This window comes from Gasterosteus aculeatus, chromosome 18 (genome assembly GCF_964276395.1).
Source record: "Gasterosteus aculeatus chromosome 18, fGasAcu3.hap1.1, whole genome shotgun sequence".
Classification (NCBI taxonomy): Eukaryota; Metazoa; Chordata; class Actinopteri; order Perciformes; family Gasterosteidae; genus Gasterosteus; species Gasterosteus aculeatus.
This window is the reverse complement of record NC_135706.1, coordinates 3,445,765-3,462,203: the sequence shown is the minus strand read 5'-3', so window position 1 is coordinate 3,462,203 and position 16,439 is coordinate 3,445,765. Positions and strand designations below refer to the sequence as shown.

General features: G+C 45.2%; 2 protein-coding genes across 2 annotated transcripts; both read right to left on the bottom strand.

The window, feature by feature from the left end:
- Positions 1-4,707: 4,707 nt before the first annotated feature.
- On the bottom strand, positions 4,708-10,501 carry gpr63 (G protein-coupled receptor 63). Its single transcript, XM_040160601.2, has 2 exons — positions 9,995-10,501; positions 4,708-7,252 (listed from the first exon to the last, which is right to left on the bottom strand). The coding sequence occupies exon 2, from the start codon at positions 7,158-7,160 to the stop codon at positions 5,955-5,957; it is 1,206 nt and encodes a 401-aa protein (XP_040016535.2). The 5' UTR covers positions 7,161-7,252; positions 9,995-10,501; the 3' UTR covers positions 4,708-5,954.
- Positions 10,502-13,335: 2,834 nt separating this feature from the next.
- On the bottom strand, positions 13,336-15,855 carry ndufaf4 (NADH:ubiquinone oxidoreductase complex assembly factor 4). Its single transcript, XM_040160602.2, has 3 exons — positions 14,137-15,855; positions 13,873-13,967; positions 13,336-13,741 (listed from the first exon to the last, which is right to left on the bottom strand). The coding sequence occupies exons 1-3, from the start codon at positions 14,279-14,281 to the stop codon at positions 13,436-13,438; spliced, it is 546 nt and encodes a 181-aa protein (XP_040016536.1). The 5' UTR covers positions 14,282-15,855; the 3' UTR covers positions 13,336-13,435.
- Between the last annotated feature and the right edge of the window lie 584 nt (positions 15,856-16,439).

Genomic DNA, 16,439 nt, shown 5'->3' with positions numbered 1-16,439 from the left:
GTTCATGGCTCACTTCTCGATTGGAAAAGGTAACGCTATAGAATGTTGAATAAAAATGTAGAATCGGATGTGTAAAGAAAGTTGCAAACAACCCAAAGTGTAATACGACAAATAGTTTTTAAAAAGTCAAAGCATAGAATAGAAGTATGTCCAAAAATAATTAACTGTATATTATGTCATAGAATTTGATGGATCAGAATCTTGAAAAAGTTTTTAAAAGTTGACTAATTCTCAAAAGCAAATCATAGTTTAATATGTAAAAAATTGTGGGGGGGAAAAAAAGATTTAAAAAAAAACTAATGAGAAACTCACATTAGAATTCAACAATTGAAATGACTTAATTTACAATTCTGAATGAAAAGGAGTTTGAAGATAGTCCTCCTTATTAAACATCCCTTTAAGCTCTATATGTAATTGAGTCCTAGTACAGAACATCATAAAACGTATGTAGATTTATGATAAAGTGCTTTATAATCTTATTCATATTTTACGCTACAGTGGTGGGCCGACTGCTTGTTTGAAGCAGCATGTGAAGCGGAATGCCGGGGGTGGGGGTGGGAGGAGGAGATATGGACCGGTCCGATAATGTGTGTGTGGGGGAGATGGTCCCCCATGTAAATAAGGCCCTTGCATGTGATTGCACCATTTAGAGGCAGAAACATCTGCATGCGGGTGAGAAGAAAACGCATCCACGAGGTCATCAAACACACTAGCACGTGCTCCCATCACCATGGAAACAAGCTTCTCCTCAGAGTCCAGATTCTTTTCCTTTCTTCATGCTCTGTGTTTTCCACCGAGGCCTCCGGGTTTGGCAAGTGAGAAAGTGTCAAATGAGGAATTTCTTTCTAAATTGAGACATTCTAAGACGGAGCCGCCGGCTCTCAGCATGATTCATACCAATAAAAAGCATCCATTTAAAAGTTAAACCACGGCGATTCCTTCAGCCTACAGCAATTATCAGAATATACAGCAGTTATACACTCTGTGCTACCTTGCTATTTTTGTACATTTTATTGTCACACTACACAATGAGTTTTTTCTATTCTATTTTGTCACATATACTGTGACTGAATACAGAATTCAGAAGAACTTGAATAAAAAAAACAACTGACAATAGTCATTTTGTATAATGAATTCTGCAATTTTCTTAGACTATCCTCTGTCCTTTCTTGAAATCTTTGTGTTAAATTAAATTAATTCCCGATTGGTTTTGGTCGGCGTTCTGCTGAAGCTCTAAGATGTGCTCGATGCAGGTTCCCCGTATCCATAGAAACCTTCTGATTACGCTTTTTAATTCAACCAGAAGGAGGCCATTATTATGTGAAATTGTTTTGTTGATACTACACTGCATACGTTATGGAATATATATACATACCAAAAGAAATTCAATAGAATTTTGCTAACGCATATTTTTACTAGAAAAGTGATGTAGTATAAACTGATTAGGCTTGATGTTGTACTACTTTTCAATGACATACAATATATGGTTTTTATTAGCAACTTTTTTCTCAATTTTATTGACGTACTATAGTGTAACTTTTAATGACATGGTATAATACATAAATAAAAGGTGGAAAAGTTGGTGCTATACAATAAGGTTTTCTTAAATCTTTTCAAACATTCATTACCACATGAATCTACAAAAGGTGCAGATTACGAGCAGGTGGAGGTGAGTGGATGAACTGAACCCTGCTCCATCACCAGTGACCGCTCAAGAGGAGCTCTGCTGTTCGGCATCCACACTGTTCAACGTAGCCGTGACTCCATCCACAAAACACACTGCCAACAATTATTTTATTCTACGCATGGATTCCTCTTTGGACTATTTTCAACCGTGTAACCGAAACACAAAGCTGCTCAGCAAACAATGATTCAAACATAACTTTACCACGTCCTTTAGAAAAGACTAAAGTGGGCAAGAAGCTGGGGGGGGGGGGGGGGGGAGGGGGAGCGTGTATGAGACAGAGTGGTTCGGTGGGTGTTAACGTTCTATTTTTAGATCCATTTCAGGGTCACGCTAATTGATATTCATTTGGAGGGAAACGTCAACATTAAGCACGGCAGCATCGACGCGTTGCATCCGACACCGAACGCCATCACACAATCAATGCACTGACTGAATATTAGTCAGACTGACACCTTCTACTCTTCTACCATTAGATGTGATGACAAAAATAAATGTATTCATAGGGATTAACACCCACATGTCTTCCAAAACGCAAATGCATATCAATCCTAACCACATTTATTTACATCTGTATAGAGATTAACAATAGAATTATTTAACAATAGAAATTGCCCCCCCCCCCCACACACACACACACACACACACCTGTTGAATTACACGGGACCGTGTGAGTGGCTCATACATTAATGTAATCATGTTTATCCAGACAGAATAGTTGATGCTTTTCATCCATAAAAGCTCATGTAAATTCACCCCTGCACGCCGTGCACTAATGATTATAGGGGCACCGCAGTCTGGTTCCCTCGGCAGTACAACAACAACCGCATTATGTATTCAAGCATTTCCGAAAAGCCTGTGTTTGCCTGAGCAGTTAATATATATTACGTGGAATTGAAATTTCCTGGAGAAATGACACAGAGAGGATTTGACATTTCCCAGAAGAGGAACCGGGTGCTCGATCTCATTGGAATTCACAGAATAACAGAACAGCTTGACAGCACAACAAGTGTGAGAAAGCCACAATCAGCCTCTTTTTGTGACACGCACACAGAAGACTGCAGTCAAACCTCATATTAAAGGGGTGGAGACGAGGAGGAAAAGAGACACGTGGCTGTAAATCATCCCAGTTTCACCGTCCGTGCCGATCGCTGCTTGGAGCCGTTTGTTTATTTGTGCTACCGAGCTCCAAACCCCCGGACGAGGGCCACGAGGAGATACCCACAAGAGGAACAACGGCAGACGACCACATTTCCTCTTTGACTTTGGAGCTCGTCTCCTGAGGTGGACTTCACCCGGTCTGTTGCCGCGCATCCCCAAGTTCACGTTGCTTAGTAATAGTCTTCAGGTCTCTGATTAAAGTGAGCTTCAAAGCTGCGCGCACGCTCATTACTCACCGCCGGCTGCATAATGAACCCCGGCGAGGAAGCTGATTAGGAAACGGCGTCCTTCAGAAGCATCCTGGTCCCAGCGCTCGGCGCTCCCGGCTCCATCGGAGGCCTCAGAGGTCACACGGTTTTTGCAGGTCTGATGTCCGCAAATAAACAACAAGCCGCTGACCTTTTTCTGCACGGCCGGCGTTTTTAGCTTCTCCTGCTGACATCAGAAGGCTGAATATTTCCCATTAAAGGTTGACTTTATTGCTCACAGGAGCAGCACAGGCAGGTAGTGGTGCCTGCAGGTCAGACGCTGGGATTTGTACATATTATATTTGTTGTTAAATACGTATTAAAATCATCAGATAATGCCGTGTCTTATTAATAGTATCAGCATGAACACGTAATGACGTTCTGGTGAATAGAAGGAATATCGCTGGCCGATGAAGATGCTCTTGTGATTTGGATTAATTAGAGAGTGGTCTCATTTCTACCTTGAGTGGTTGCTAAGGAAGCTAAGTGTCGCGGTCTGATGCACAGAATGGAGGTTTTTTTATTTTTTATTACAATAAGAGTGAGCTAACCGTCATCTCACAAAAGTGATCTTACTGAGCCTAAACAACTCTGTGTTCATAAAATGTATTTATTATACCTTCAAATTCTGAAATTCTGTTTTATAATCATTCATTTGGATTATTTATTTAATCTTCTTTTTACATTTTCAACTTTTGAAGATCTTTTTCTAAATGTAAAAAGTAATTCTAAGTAATTCACATACCTTACTGCGCAGCATCAGGTGTAAGTCATCCTGCAGCTCATTGCATGTATGTCATGTGATAAAAAGGTGAAGAAAATAGAAAACGCCAGAACGGAGGAACAATGGAGGAAGGCGCAGCGGGCTCATGTCGCCCTCATGCAAGCGCTCAGCTGACATGACAGGAAGTAGAGTCCCTGAGCGGAAAGAACAGACGCGGGTGACGCACCGGAGGGGAGATAATCCGCACCGAGGCCTCTCATGAACACACCTGAGCCCCCCCCCCCCAGACGTGACAGCGTACATATCGCACCGGGTCTCTGCACATGCTATTACACCACCAAGTCATGCAAAGCCTCAGAGGATCACCTGGGGAACTCATCACAAGCTGACAGTCGACCCGACGGTGATCACGCATCAGAACCCTGGTGGCGAAGCTGAAGCACAAATATGGATCGCGGGGGGGCGAAGTGCTCACACGCCAGTTTATAGGAGCAGGATTTCCCCCAGATATTTACATTGGTACAATAAGCAGATATCACGCACGCGGCGCGGCATGGAAAGTCCCACTGAGGACGCACGTCCGCACCAGATAAACATTTGCTCATGACAGGTTAGTAGAAAGCTCCGCCATTCACCTGAACAGCCGACGCGTCGGTTCTTAAGGAGGAGATACAACGTCCCTCCGTTCAAACTGTGTTGAATAAAGCCCTTCGCATTTTGAAAAGGTACATGAAGGCCACCGTAGGTTCCTGATTCAAGTTCTATTGTTAATGTGAGAGAAGGGAAACTTTTGTTTGTTAGTGTTTAATAGTGTACACACAGAGCGATCAGTGCCGAAGCACAACAGACACACACACACACACACTAAAGAAAGACACACCTAAAGGCACTTTACGAAGGTAAGAAATGTCCATTTCTTTATTACATTCAACTTACAGTACACTTAAATTGCACATTTTCACCAGATATAGCAGCATTCTGACTGGCAAATGGACTCATTAATTAATAGGCACATCCAAAACATTTAAATAGAAATACGCTTGCCAGATGTGTCGTGTCGCACATGTTCAAATGCCACTTTAAGCTTTTCATTTACATGCCTCGTGGAACTAATTCTACACAGCTGAAACGCGCAGTCGTCCCCCTGCAACACCTCGGGGTTCGCAGCAAGTTTATTAAACAAGATTCACCCGTTTTATTTTCTGTGCCTTTCAGTGCATTCAGAGAGTTATGAACGGTTTTCCTTCCTTTGACTTTGACAGTTCACTTCAAGGTTTCTGTTATTTTCTAGAATGACTTCCCATCATCCTCCTCGGGGGGGGGGGGGGTTGTACTCTGTGCTGAGTAGGTGGACAGAGGTCTGCAGCTGAGACAACTTCTAACGGTACAAGATGAGCTGAGATTTCGCATCAGCACTCAAATTGAAAAATCGGTATTTTTAATTACAAAAGCGTGGTACCGCGTCTGCACCGCCAAATTAAAAAACAACTCCAATCAAATGGCAATCGAACGTGAGCACAGCGCCACACGTGGAAATTGTACGTTTCCAGTGATAAAAAATAATAATAATAATAATCCCCCCACACGGTAAACTCAGAGGCCTTGTGACCAATGTGAGAGCACATGTCCTGCACGCACGCGCACACACGCACACACAGCAGGACTCTTCTAATGTCCTTTATTATGGAGTTAATATCGGATTCATCCTGTATTCTATTGAGGAACATCTCTTGTTTGGCTGTTTGTGTTTAACATTTAACACATTTGGCTGGTTTTCTCTGATAAAAAAAGGCTTTTGTAGAAAATCACGTTTACGGTCTCCAGGTCAGGCATTAACAACGTAATGGGCACTATTACGTGTTTTCATAGATCAATTTGATGCACGGTGAACAAAGGTTTGGTTCTATATATCTGATATAATATATCTGACACAAAGTCCACTTCCTGGATTGTAGTTTGTTGTCTCACTGGTACCCGTAGCAACCAGCACCTGGCCTTTTTCTTTTATTACACGCGGTGCTGATCTCGTTCTGGACACACGGCAGCAGAAGCGTACCAGCAAACAACTAAATCGCTCTAGAACGGCAACGGTACGTCATGTAAAAGCATGTTTCTAACATTGTCTGTCCCCCCCCCGTCAGACCACCGAGCGATGCTCTCCGCACACGTACACGGCGCTCGGCTGTATGCGCCTCTTCGTGTTGCCCGGCAGCTGAGGAAGGAACTTGAAGTACTTGGGCATCAGATCCAGGCAGGCGTCGCGGAACTTCTTGATCCGCCAGTAGTAAATGAGCGGGTTGAGGGCCGACTTGAGGTAGCACAGCCACAGGACCCACGTGCTGGTTCGGAAAAAGCTGTCTTTGCGGTAGAAGCCGTCGCTGAAGGTGGCCACCAGGCTGTAGGCGGTGAACGGGGCCCAGCACACCGTGAACACGGAGAAGAGGATGAGGATGGTGGTGAAGGCACGCGTCTTGAAGCTCATGTCCACGTTCATCTGGAAGGGCCTCTGGAGGCTCAGCAGGCCCAGCTTGCTCGCCTGGCTCAGGCAGATGCTGTCCGGGTGGCTGTGGATGCGGATGGCGTTGTGGCGGATGGTGTTCAGGATCCCCATGAACGTGTACAGCATGACCATGAAGGGCAGGAAGAAGAAGGCCAGCAGCATGACCAACACGTAGGTGTGGTAACCAGGCTCCACGCTGTAGCCAAATACGCACTGCGGGGCCCTGGGGGGGATCTGCAAGGGAGGGGAACCAACCGCCAGGGGGAAGGAGAAAATGAAGGAGAGCCCCCAGGTGACCACGATGAGCACTTTGGCTCTCTGGGGGCTCAGCTTGTCCTGCTTCTGGACAATAATGAGGAAGCGGTCGATGCTTATTATGAGCAGCACGGCCACGCCCTCCATCACGAAGAACCAGAAGAGCATGGCCGAGACGCGGCAGAAAGCGTCCCCGAAAATCCACTGGGTGGTCGCCACGGTGACCAGGGCGAAGGGCATGTTCAGGATGGCCAGCATCATGTCGGCGAACGCCAGGCTGGCCAGCAGGATGTTGATGGCCGAGCGCATGGCGGACCTCTGGTACACCATCAGGCACACCACCATGTTGCCCAGCAGAGCCAAGAGCAGGACGGCGACCATGACGGAGCAAAAGAAGACCTGCAGGGGGAGGCCGACGCCCGGCGGCGGACCCGCGGGCGGCCGGGAGCCCGCGGCGGCGCTCTCCGTCGGCGGCCGCGCGGAGAAGTTCAGCAGTCCCGTGACGGGGCAGCAGAGGCTGGCGTTGACGTCCCCCGCCTGCGGGGCGGGAGTGGAGCGGACCATTCTTCCCCCGGGGCGGACGGGCATCGTGAGCGGCGAGCTCACGTCAGGCGCGGCGCGGCGGGCGCGGAGGTTTCCCGCCTGGCGCAGCGTGGCGCCGCCTTCGCGGCGGAGGAGCCCTGAGGAGCACAAAGAGGGCGATGAACGTAAATGACACAAAGGCGACGCAGGCGGCAAACAAAGCGCTCAGAGAGCTTCTCGTACACACGAACAGAAGCCAATCCCAATCTGCTCGGCTTTGTAGCTATCAAAGGGATTCAATTACAACGTGACGATTAATTGTTAAATGAACCGTGAGATCCGACTTTCACACTTAAGTCTTGACTGTTCTTTTTTTGGAGAACTGCTTACAACTCAAGTGCATCCGAAAACAGTGTGTGTGGGCGGAGTAATTAGACCATCTGTATTTCCATTACTCAGCCCGCCGTCAGCTGGACGTCTTGAGGAAAACTTTGCTTGGTTTGCTCGCTTCTTCACACACATTATATTGTCGTACTGCGGGAGCAGTGTGACAGTAAACGCACGCATATGCAATTGCTCTGCGATTCTCTGTTCGCCGAAAAAGTCTGTGGATTGTTTGCTTTTGACTGTATGAGAAGATAAAAAAAGGTAAGAGCCCCAACGTGCCGTTTCTTGGCAAACAGGATATTGGTGAGGGGACAGTGTGTCCAGCTTGTCCCAGGGTGTCATCGAGGTCACATTAAGAAAAATAAACACCCCGCTCCGTCCTGTTTGCCCGAGACGTGATAAGAAACCCTTTTAAAACGCTCTTCTTTACTGCTGACAGAACAACAAACAGCCCCCCTGCCAACAAGTTAAATACTGCAATAAAAAAAATAAAAAAACCTTATCACTTGTATAAACAGTGCACGCTGTTATTTCGGACTGCCGGGCTTCATTTACCATGGCTGAGCAACAAATGTGCCGTGCAGAAAAACAGTCCATTTTAAGTACTAAATTAATCATTTAAACAGGTTTTTTTTTAATGCATTAATTTAGTCTTTGCGTGGGTGGAAAAAATAATTACAGGCAATTATCATGAACACGGCGCCTGTGATGTGTTTAATGCGGCCGCGTTAAAACACAGGTTAGGTTCCACACCTGCATCTGTCATCTAACAAATGGCGTTATCTGGTGGCACCGCGGCCACGGGAGACAAAAGGACGCAGGCAAACAGGCCGGCAGCAGCCAAGCCGGGGAACCGTCGCCATGTTTACATCCGCCGCTCCATCACAAAAGACGAGCCGGCGAAGGAGGGCGACTGGTTGGATCTTGGCCTCCGGTCCCTACGCAGCACGCTTTCTAAAAAGGGCACGGGGGGCCTCGAGGACCACGAGACACCAACGCGCGACCCGAAAGGAGGCGCCTCGTCTCTTTCTCTCCTCTCCTTTGAAAAGGGTGGTGTGGCGCTTAGATGCTCAGACAGACACTTCAGCATCCGAGCAATCAAGTCAAACCTGCAGTGAAAAACGAACGTCACGGTACTTAGTGTTGGAAAAAGAGAAAAAACACACACAGGTAATTGTGGCAACGCAATTATGCAACAGAGATTTGCAGGGAGAATATGCAGAGAGCTTTTCAGCCGCATCTTGTAACCTTTCATGGCTAGGAAGCATAGTTAGGAGACTAAATGCGTACATGATTAGATGATGGCGCGGAGATTTATTCGTTCACGGGAATGAGATTGTAGCTTATTTATCCGTCAATTGTCAAATAGTGAGGATGGGTCTGAGATAAATCAGTGTGATTTCTGCAGATTTACCAATCTGAAGGCTGATGGAGATTACAGCACATTGTAATATAGAGTGCATGGACAGAAATGCATTACACCGGAGAGTAGATCGGCCATTACGCATCTAATAGCATTGATTGAGACTAGTCAGAGACAAAAAGGACGGCATAATAAGTAACAACCGAATATGTGATTGTGAATGAAGGCATTTCCCTTTTTATTCACAATTCAAAGTACAAAAATGGTATAATATATTCATAATAATAGTTCCATTTTGTTCATCAACTACCGACTTAGCGTTAAGTCATATGCATTATTGATGTAAACCTTGGAAGTGATTTTTTTTTTTTTAAAGTACCACTTCATTTTAACTTTTTGAATCCCAAAATCTCTAAATACATTTTTAGCAGTTGACATTTGATTTTGATTCAGGCAAATTAAAATTCCTCATTGTTAAATGACACGATTGGAAATGGAGTTGCATTGAAGACGCTGGCGGTGCAAAGACAAAAAGATGTCTCTGTGGACAAATAGTTATCAATTCTCCAAGTGAGAAATGTTTCTCTCGTGTTGGCCCCATTGATTTTTGTTTGGTTCACTTTTTGACATATCATTATATATTTAAATAAATAAATACTTGCATAGACACACACACACACACAGGTCCATTTATGTGACATGATGGGGGCGTCCTGCAGAAGACATTCACACTGAATCATATCAGAATCTGAGCATTGCAACACTTGATCTGTTCAACCAGGAGAGGAGCCCGAAAACCGAGTCAATTGTTGTTGTTGTTGTTGTTGTTGGGGGGGGGCTGCCGAATAGAAACAGGCTTTCACCTCATCGACCCGCAGTAAGAGCAGCAGCTGCATATTGATGTTTGACGGCGCGCTGCCTCATTGTGATTCGACTATTCGAACAGAATGGTCGAACAAAATGGTTGAGACGACACGCAAGGAACGGGGGGGGGGGGAGAGAGACCACGTCTCTGCGGGGGGTCGTGGTGCGTCTCCTCGTCGACACTCAGCGCACATGTAGGAGAGACATAACGGCGCGTTGTTGACAGACGCCCCCCCACCACCAGCCTCAGCCCCCGGTTGAGTTCAACGTGTGTGTCCGACATTACCTGCTTCATTCCCCCACGCTGGAGCTCCGCGGCGGCTGTAAGTGCGGCGGCTCAGTCCTCCTCCAAATGGTGCGTCTCGCCGCCCAAAAATGTCCTCCTCCTCCTGCTCCTCCTGGTTGGAGCGGAGACAGAAAGACGCTTCTTCGTCTCTGTGTCTCTGTCTGTCTCTCAGGGACGCAGCGCGTGGGCCCTGCGGCTGTTCCTTTGATGAGCGGTGCGAGTCGTGGATGAAGTCAAATCCAGAGCAGCGCGAGAGACGCCGCTACCATTGTCCACGTTTCCTTTCCTTTTTTTTTTTTAAACTGGTGGGTTAATACGAAGCTCCTCTTCCTCGCGCCCGCTTTCCTTCATCCAGATGTGAGACGAGCGCGGCCATTCCTGCGGTTACCGGCTGCGTACTTTCAGGCGTGCGGTCCAAACGACCCCCGCACACTGTTACAAACTACGCTCACTTTCGGCGATCTGGACCCGAGGAGAGCGAGCGTGATGCGACACCACTTCCCGTCTGGACTTTCAAAATAAAACCCAAGTGTAGCCCGCGATCCGTAGAACGCGTACATTGCTCATTCAATGAACACTGGTGAGACATTTCTAGCACTGGTTTGGGTTCGATGGGCATTTATTGTAAACAAAATAAGACTATTCCGTATCATATTATTATAATATATTTTGGGAAATATTGAACAATACTTTTGAATCTAAAGTATACGCTGATTTCAATATCTACAATAGCTTCGAATATATATATATATATATATATATATATATATATATATATATATATATATATATATATATATATATATATATATATATATATATATGTATTGATCCTGTTGTGGAGTGGGATGAGGGCCATTCAGGTACGCTGGAGTCTTTTGCTGATGCCCAATGAAAGAAAGTCGTCCATCCTTCTCATCTTGTCCTGTAGTCTTCTGGGGGCTGTGTCTCGTTGCGAAGACACCACTGTGTGAAACTAGTTGCGTAAGTGCCGCTAAACTTAAAATGTTACGAGGGGATTTGGGGGCAAGGTTGAAAGAAATGAAAAGTGGTAAAAAGGTCAAAGTAAATGATGGAGAAACAACCGGACATGTCCGGCACAATGGGGAAAGAATATTGTTACGACCACAGCGTCTCAGGAACCAGATCCAAAGGTTTCTGGGCAAGATGACCAGTGTGTTTTTTTCCTGCCATGTGTCCGAGTCTAACAGATGCTGGAGGCCCTCTTCTCATCACATGTCTGCCAATAGCGCAGGTCGCACATGCCGATGCCTGATTGAGGTGAGTCGGGGGAGGAGGAGGCTGCATGTGAGGGGGAGACAGCATCCATGCTGAGACCTCACATGAAAAGGGAAGTGAAACACACACACACCGCAGCCTGCAATGAAGAAACGCTTTCTGCACTAACTGCATGCACGCTCACTCACACTGTAACTTAATTGGTCCTTCGAGCCGGATCTCTTTCTCCTCTCGAGGTTTGGACCTGACACTGTGTGCACGGGGAGTCTACTGAAACAAATAGGAATCAGGAGTTCCTGTTAGCCGTAAAAGCAAGAGCAGGTTTCTATCAACACAAAGGAGTCCTGGAAAATAGTTTAGATAAAAGCACTAATAGAAAACGATGATAATTATATAACATAGAATGGGGGTCGCTCCCCAGCAAAAAAAAATGAAAGGTTGCTAAGGATTTTTAAAAATGTATTTATTTTTTGGATGAGGCGCAGGAAGGAGGGAGTAAGAAGAGACGGTGAGGAATGAATAAGAAGAGGTGTGATGATTTGTGATTAATTCTCCTGATTTCAAGATGTGATATACGGGAGACGAAGCCTCCTCTGCCTGTTTTTCCTCCAGCTCTCTCACCGGCCTTCATCCACCCGTCACGTCCTCCTCCACCTCCTCAGTCCCCATCACAAACCACAGCCCCGGTCCCACAGAGCCCGAGCCCAGACATTAAAAGAAATCATTCTCTTCTCCTGATGGTGTTCACATCCGATAGATCGCTCTTTTATTTATACATATTTGTCCCCCTCCCCCCTATTTTGAGGTCGGGTTTTTTTTTTATGTCAATGGATTGATAACGTCCCTGATCTTGAAAAACCTTGTATTTACCAACTGCAAAGACTTCATTTATGAAAAATAACTAATTGTTTTTCCTCTGTGTTGATGGATTGTGGTGAAAGTGACACTCTCCAGAAGAGGACAAAAAAGAACCGATGCATCAGAAACCAAATCAATACTTCTATCAATTCTCCCAACTTGACACCTGTCCACAGGTCAACTCCATCTGTACTCAATCAATTCAATCACAAAGCCGGAATAAACGGATAATTGAATCCCCAATAAAGATAATTGATTGATGTCCCTTTCATCCTTCAACTCTTTTGGATCCCGCGGCCCTCGTACCTTATTGCTTTAATAGCAGGGGTGCAAACTCATCAGGGATGTAAAAGGTGACAAAGATCCAAACCCCCTCGGGGAAATATATATATATTTTTTTTTAATAGATTTCGCTTTGGACGAACAGAATAAATATTAGCAAGAGGGAGGGAGGGGGCTTCTCACCCCTCATTCGCTAACATTACATTGATATCAGAGTAAGCCTTTGATTTCTCTGTTGATTTCCCATTTTTTATTTTAGGATTTTTTAATGTGAAGATAAGGTAGGTACATTTTTTGTCGTTTTCTCGCTTCGATTTTTCAAAAGTTCCCGAGAAATAGACACTGTACTATCCGATAACACCGTTATTGTAACCAGCAAAAATGGTAGATGTGATTTGCGAAGGCGTCTGTCAGCCGACTGTCTGACATTAGCACGTTAGCCTTCGTTAGAAAGACTTGACGTTCTTTTACGGCATCTAGGCAGCTATAGACCCCAAGATGACATGATGACACGAGTTGGCCAAACGAACAAGCTTGAAAAAAATATTCATGACAGCTTGCGTTCGCAGATTACTTGGGAGGACCGGACCACCCCCCCCCCCCCAAAAATATATTTTTATTGCAGATCTACATGAATCACACAAATTACCTATTTTGAAACAAAAACTGCAAATTTCGCCGAAAGGTGACAAGTTTGCACCCCTGTAATAGGTACTCATTTGGGAGACTTTTTCTTTATCCTAAAAAGACTGCAGATATTCTGCAGATTTGCTCCAGCCCAGCTCCAGAGCTGAAGAAAAAAATCCTGCTGGTTGCATGAATGAGGTCTGACTGGAGCTTGAATCCCTGCCTATGCAGCTGGACAGGGACTCGTGGAGACTGCTTCTCCATCTCCTCTCAACCCTCCGGGCAAAGCAAGCCACTGATTGTTATGCTGACCTTTTACTTGGTCTGAAGACATATTTTAAATAAAATACTGGTATTTATTCATAACTTTATATTGCACAGTAATAAGTCGGGTCATATTTTGTCAAATGTCTGACATTCACATACGATCCAGTTCTACGAAGCCTTTATCTGCTTGGCCTTTTCCGTCTTGGGTGGTATGATGTGGACCTGGAAAGGAATGAAGAACTCCAGCAGAGCCTTGGTGTCCTTCAGGTCCAGAGAATATTCCTGAGCGATCTTCCCCAGCGTCCACGTCTGAGGCTGGCGCTGGTGGCTGCTCAGGGCCGTCAGAGCCTCGACGATGGTCAGTTTGCCTTTAGGAACATCGGTGAGCTCCACGGGGCTGAAAGTTTCCCCCGGCAGGCTGAACCTCAGCGGCCGCCGCTCCGCCTCGTCGCCCCCGGCCACGTCCTTCGAGTCCTGTGAGCAGAAGGAAGTCTAAAAACTCTGACAACCCCGTATTGTTTTGAGGAAAGACGTAATAAAGTGGGACAACTTGAACATGGTCAAATCATCCACCGTTGGAGACGCCATCAGTGTCCCAGTCTGACCTCTGCGGCCGGATCTTTCGACTCCACGTACACGGACTTCAGGAGGGTCAGCAGCGGGTCGTTCTTCTGGCTGACGGATCTCGCGGTCTCCAAAGCTGAAACAAACACACAGCGAGCACATGAGCGTGGACGGTTCTCCCGGGTCTTCATTCAGAAGCCTCAATGGTAACGTTGTGTCTGAGCCTGGCCAATCAACCCGGCGTCTAAGCTGCGTGTGGCCCGAGGAGACCACACAAGGCCGCGGGGGGCGGATCGAGCACTCACCGTCGGAGCTCCCGTCGGAGGCCGGCAGGTCGGCCTCGTGCCGCGGTGCCGCGCGGGGCTTTTCTTTGGAGATTTCTCGGTGAACTCGGCTTTCTAGATTGAAATTTCGGAACATACGCGCGACCCGTGCGCCCATGTTGGACATGTAACCGATTGACGCCGGTAACTGATAAAGTTTGTTCAAAATGTCGACGGCGAGCGAGAAGGTCCTTGTCACGGGGAAAAGGCGAAGGCACAAAGCTGAAGCGACTCCTGTTGGTCGGGAGTGTCATTGCTCAATTCCTTATTTGGTCGATAATTACAAAACATTGGTTTTTCTTGTTCTTTTTTTAATCCATCCATATAAATGTATTTTAAGTCCAATAAAAAAATGAACAAGGAGGGAATGTTAAGAATAGATAATAAGATACACGGAACTATAATAGAACTATAAGATTATGGTTAAGTTAATTTTCTCCTCTGATTTAACTAGCGTTTACTAAGAATGTTTTAACCGAATGTTTTGCTGGCTCTGTGGCAGATCTATTGATGAAGAGCGTTATGAGTAAAATGTATTTTTCTTATTATTATTATTATTATGAGAAACTCATGAATCAAGAGGATGTGATGAATCAAGTCATTGTTTCGAGATAAGCCTTGGTAAAAACTTAAATAAAACACGATATTACAAGAGGAGACCCAACTTCATCCGTTATAGGTTTATTTGTATAAATCTCATGATATGCAATCATTTTAAAAGTACTTGATCTATGTAATACTATACTTCTTCTTTCCAACGTCAGGTAGACACGAGATGAGCTGTAACACGACCAGCAGATGGCAGCATTCGTATTCTAACGCAGTCCGAATAAAGAAAGAAAGTGGTTCTTTTTCTCACCTTCATTGTCTATGTTTGAAATACGTACCAAAGCCCTGCCTTCTTGTCACAATGAGAAATTATTTATTGGTGAGATAAATAAAGTAAATAAATCAGTTACCACTTCCGTCCGCCAAGTTCTCTGACCAGGCCAGACCACACAGTTAACTTTTTACACAGGCGAGGCCGTACGGAGCACATCTGGAGGTGGTTATCTGCTCAGTCATAACATAACAAACCACAGCACTTTATATTTTATTTGCGAGGAAAGGAATTCGTTTCATTTCACTCACTAACTGGTGTATGACTCCTGAGCTGATGGAATTCACTAAGTCACCAAAAGGCCAGAGGTTCTCAGTCAAAGATGTTGTTGCACATGTTGCACCACACCTGTGCACATAAAACACATGAGAAACAACAGAAATGAACCGACCGATAATGCAGAGATCAGAGGAATGTATTTGCAACAAAAAAAAGAACCAAAAAAGTGCTGTGAAAATGAATTTGTTCGTTTAAAAATAGATCACTGATCCCTGGTGTTTGGGTTTAACAATTTGTAATTAATCACGTTCATCAGTTCTCGCCAACGCTATTGGCTGCGTTGAGCCGGAGGTTTCAGCAACACTTGATAAAAAAAGAAGAGACGACGCCGAGGCGCATTTGTGCATGTGAGGCTTGAGGAGCGAGGAGGAGTCGAGTGTCTAGACCAGGGGTGCTCACACTTTTTCAGCATGGGAGCTACTTTTGAAAAGACCAAGTCAAAATGATCTACCCATTATATTTATTGAGAAATATATCGAGGATTCTTACAACTTATGTTGATGTATAACCACATATGTTGCACAACACAACATAATTCAGAACTGAACAGACTGAACAACATAATTATGTACATTTTTTGCCATCACCTGAGCTATTTTCCATGAAGAGTCCGAAAATGCCGCTCCACATTTCCCTTCTTTGGTATTGCGACGGTAGACTGGCAGACGAGACAAACGCACTTTGAAAATGTCATCGTGAAAAAAAAGTCCTCCTCCCACTCCGTATGAAAGTGATAGGTTTTTTTCTTTTTACTTGGTCCGGCTCCCCCACTAATTTTTATACCCTATCTTGTTAGGGGAGGAAAAAGAGGAAAAAAACGAACGAAAAATTAGGATGTAACTAACGACTAGCTTGTTAGCTTTGCAGCGCTCAGGGGCGTTGTTTGAACACGCACAGTGACCTAAATGTACGGGGAAAAAATCAGATGTCATCTGACTGGTTGTCCTGTGTATCAATCAAGTGACGGGATGGCTGATAGGCTGACGTCTAGTTTTTTTATTCAAAACAACTCAACTTTATTTGTATAGCGTCAGTTCATGACAATGTCTTCTCACCTTGTCATGCGATCTACCAATAGTACCTTGGAGATCGACTGGTAGATCGCGATCGACGTATTGAGCACCCC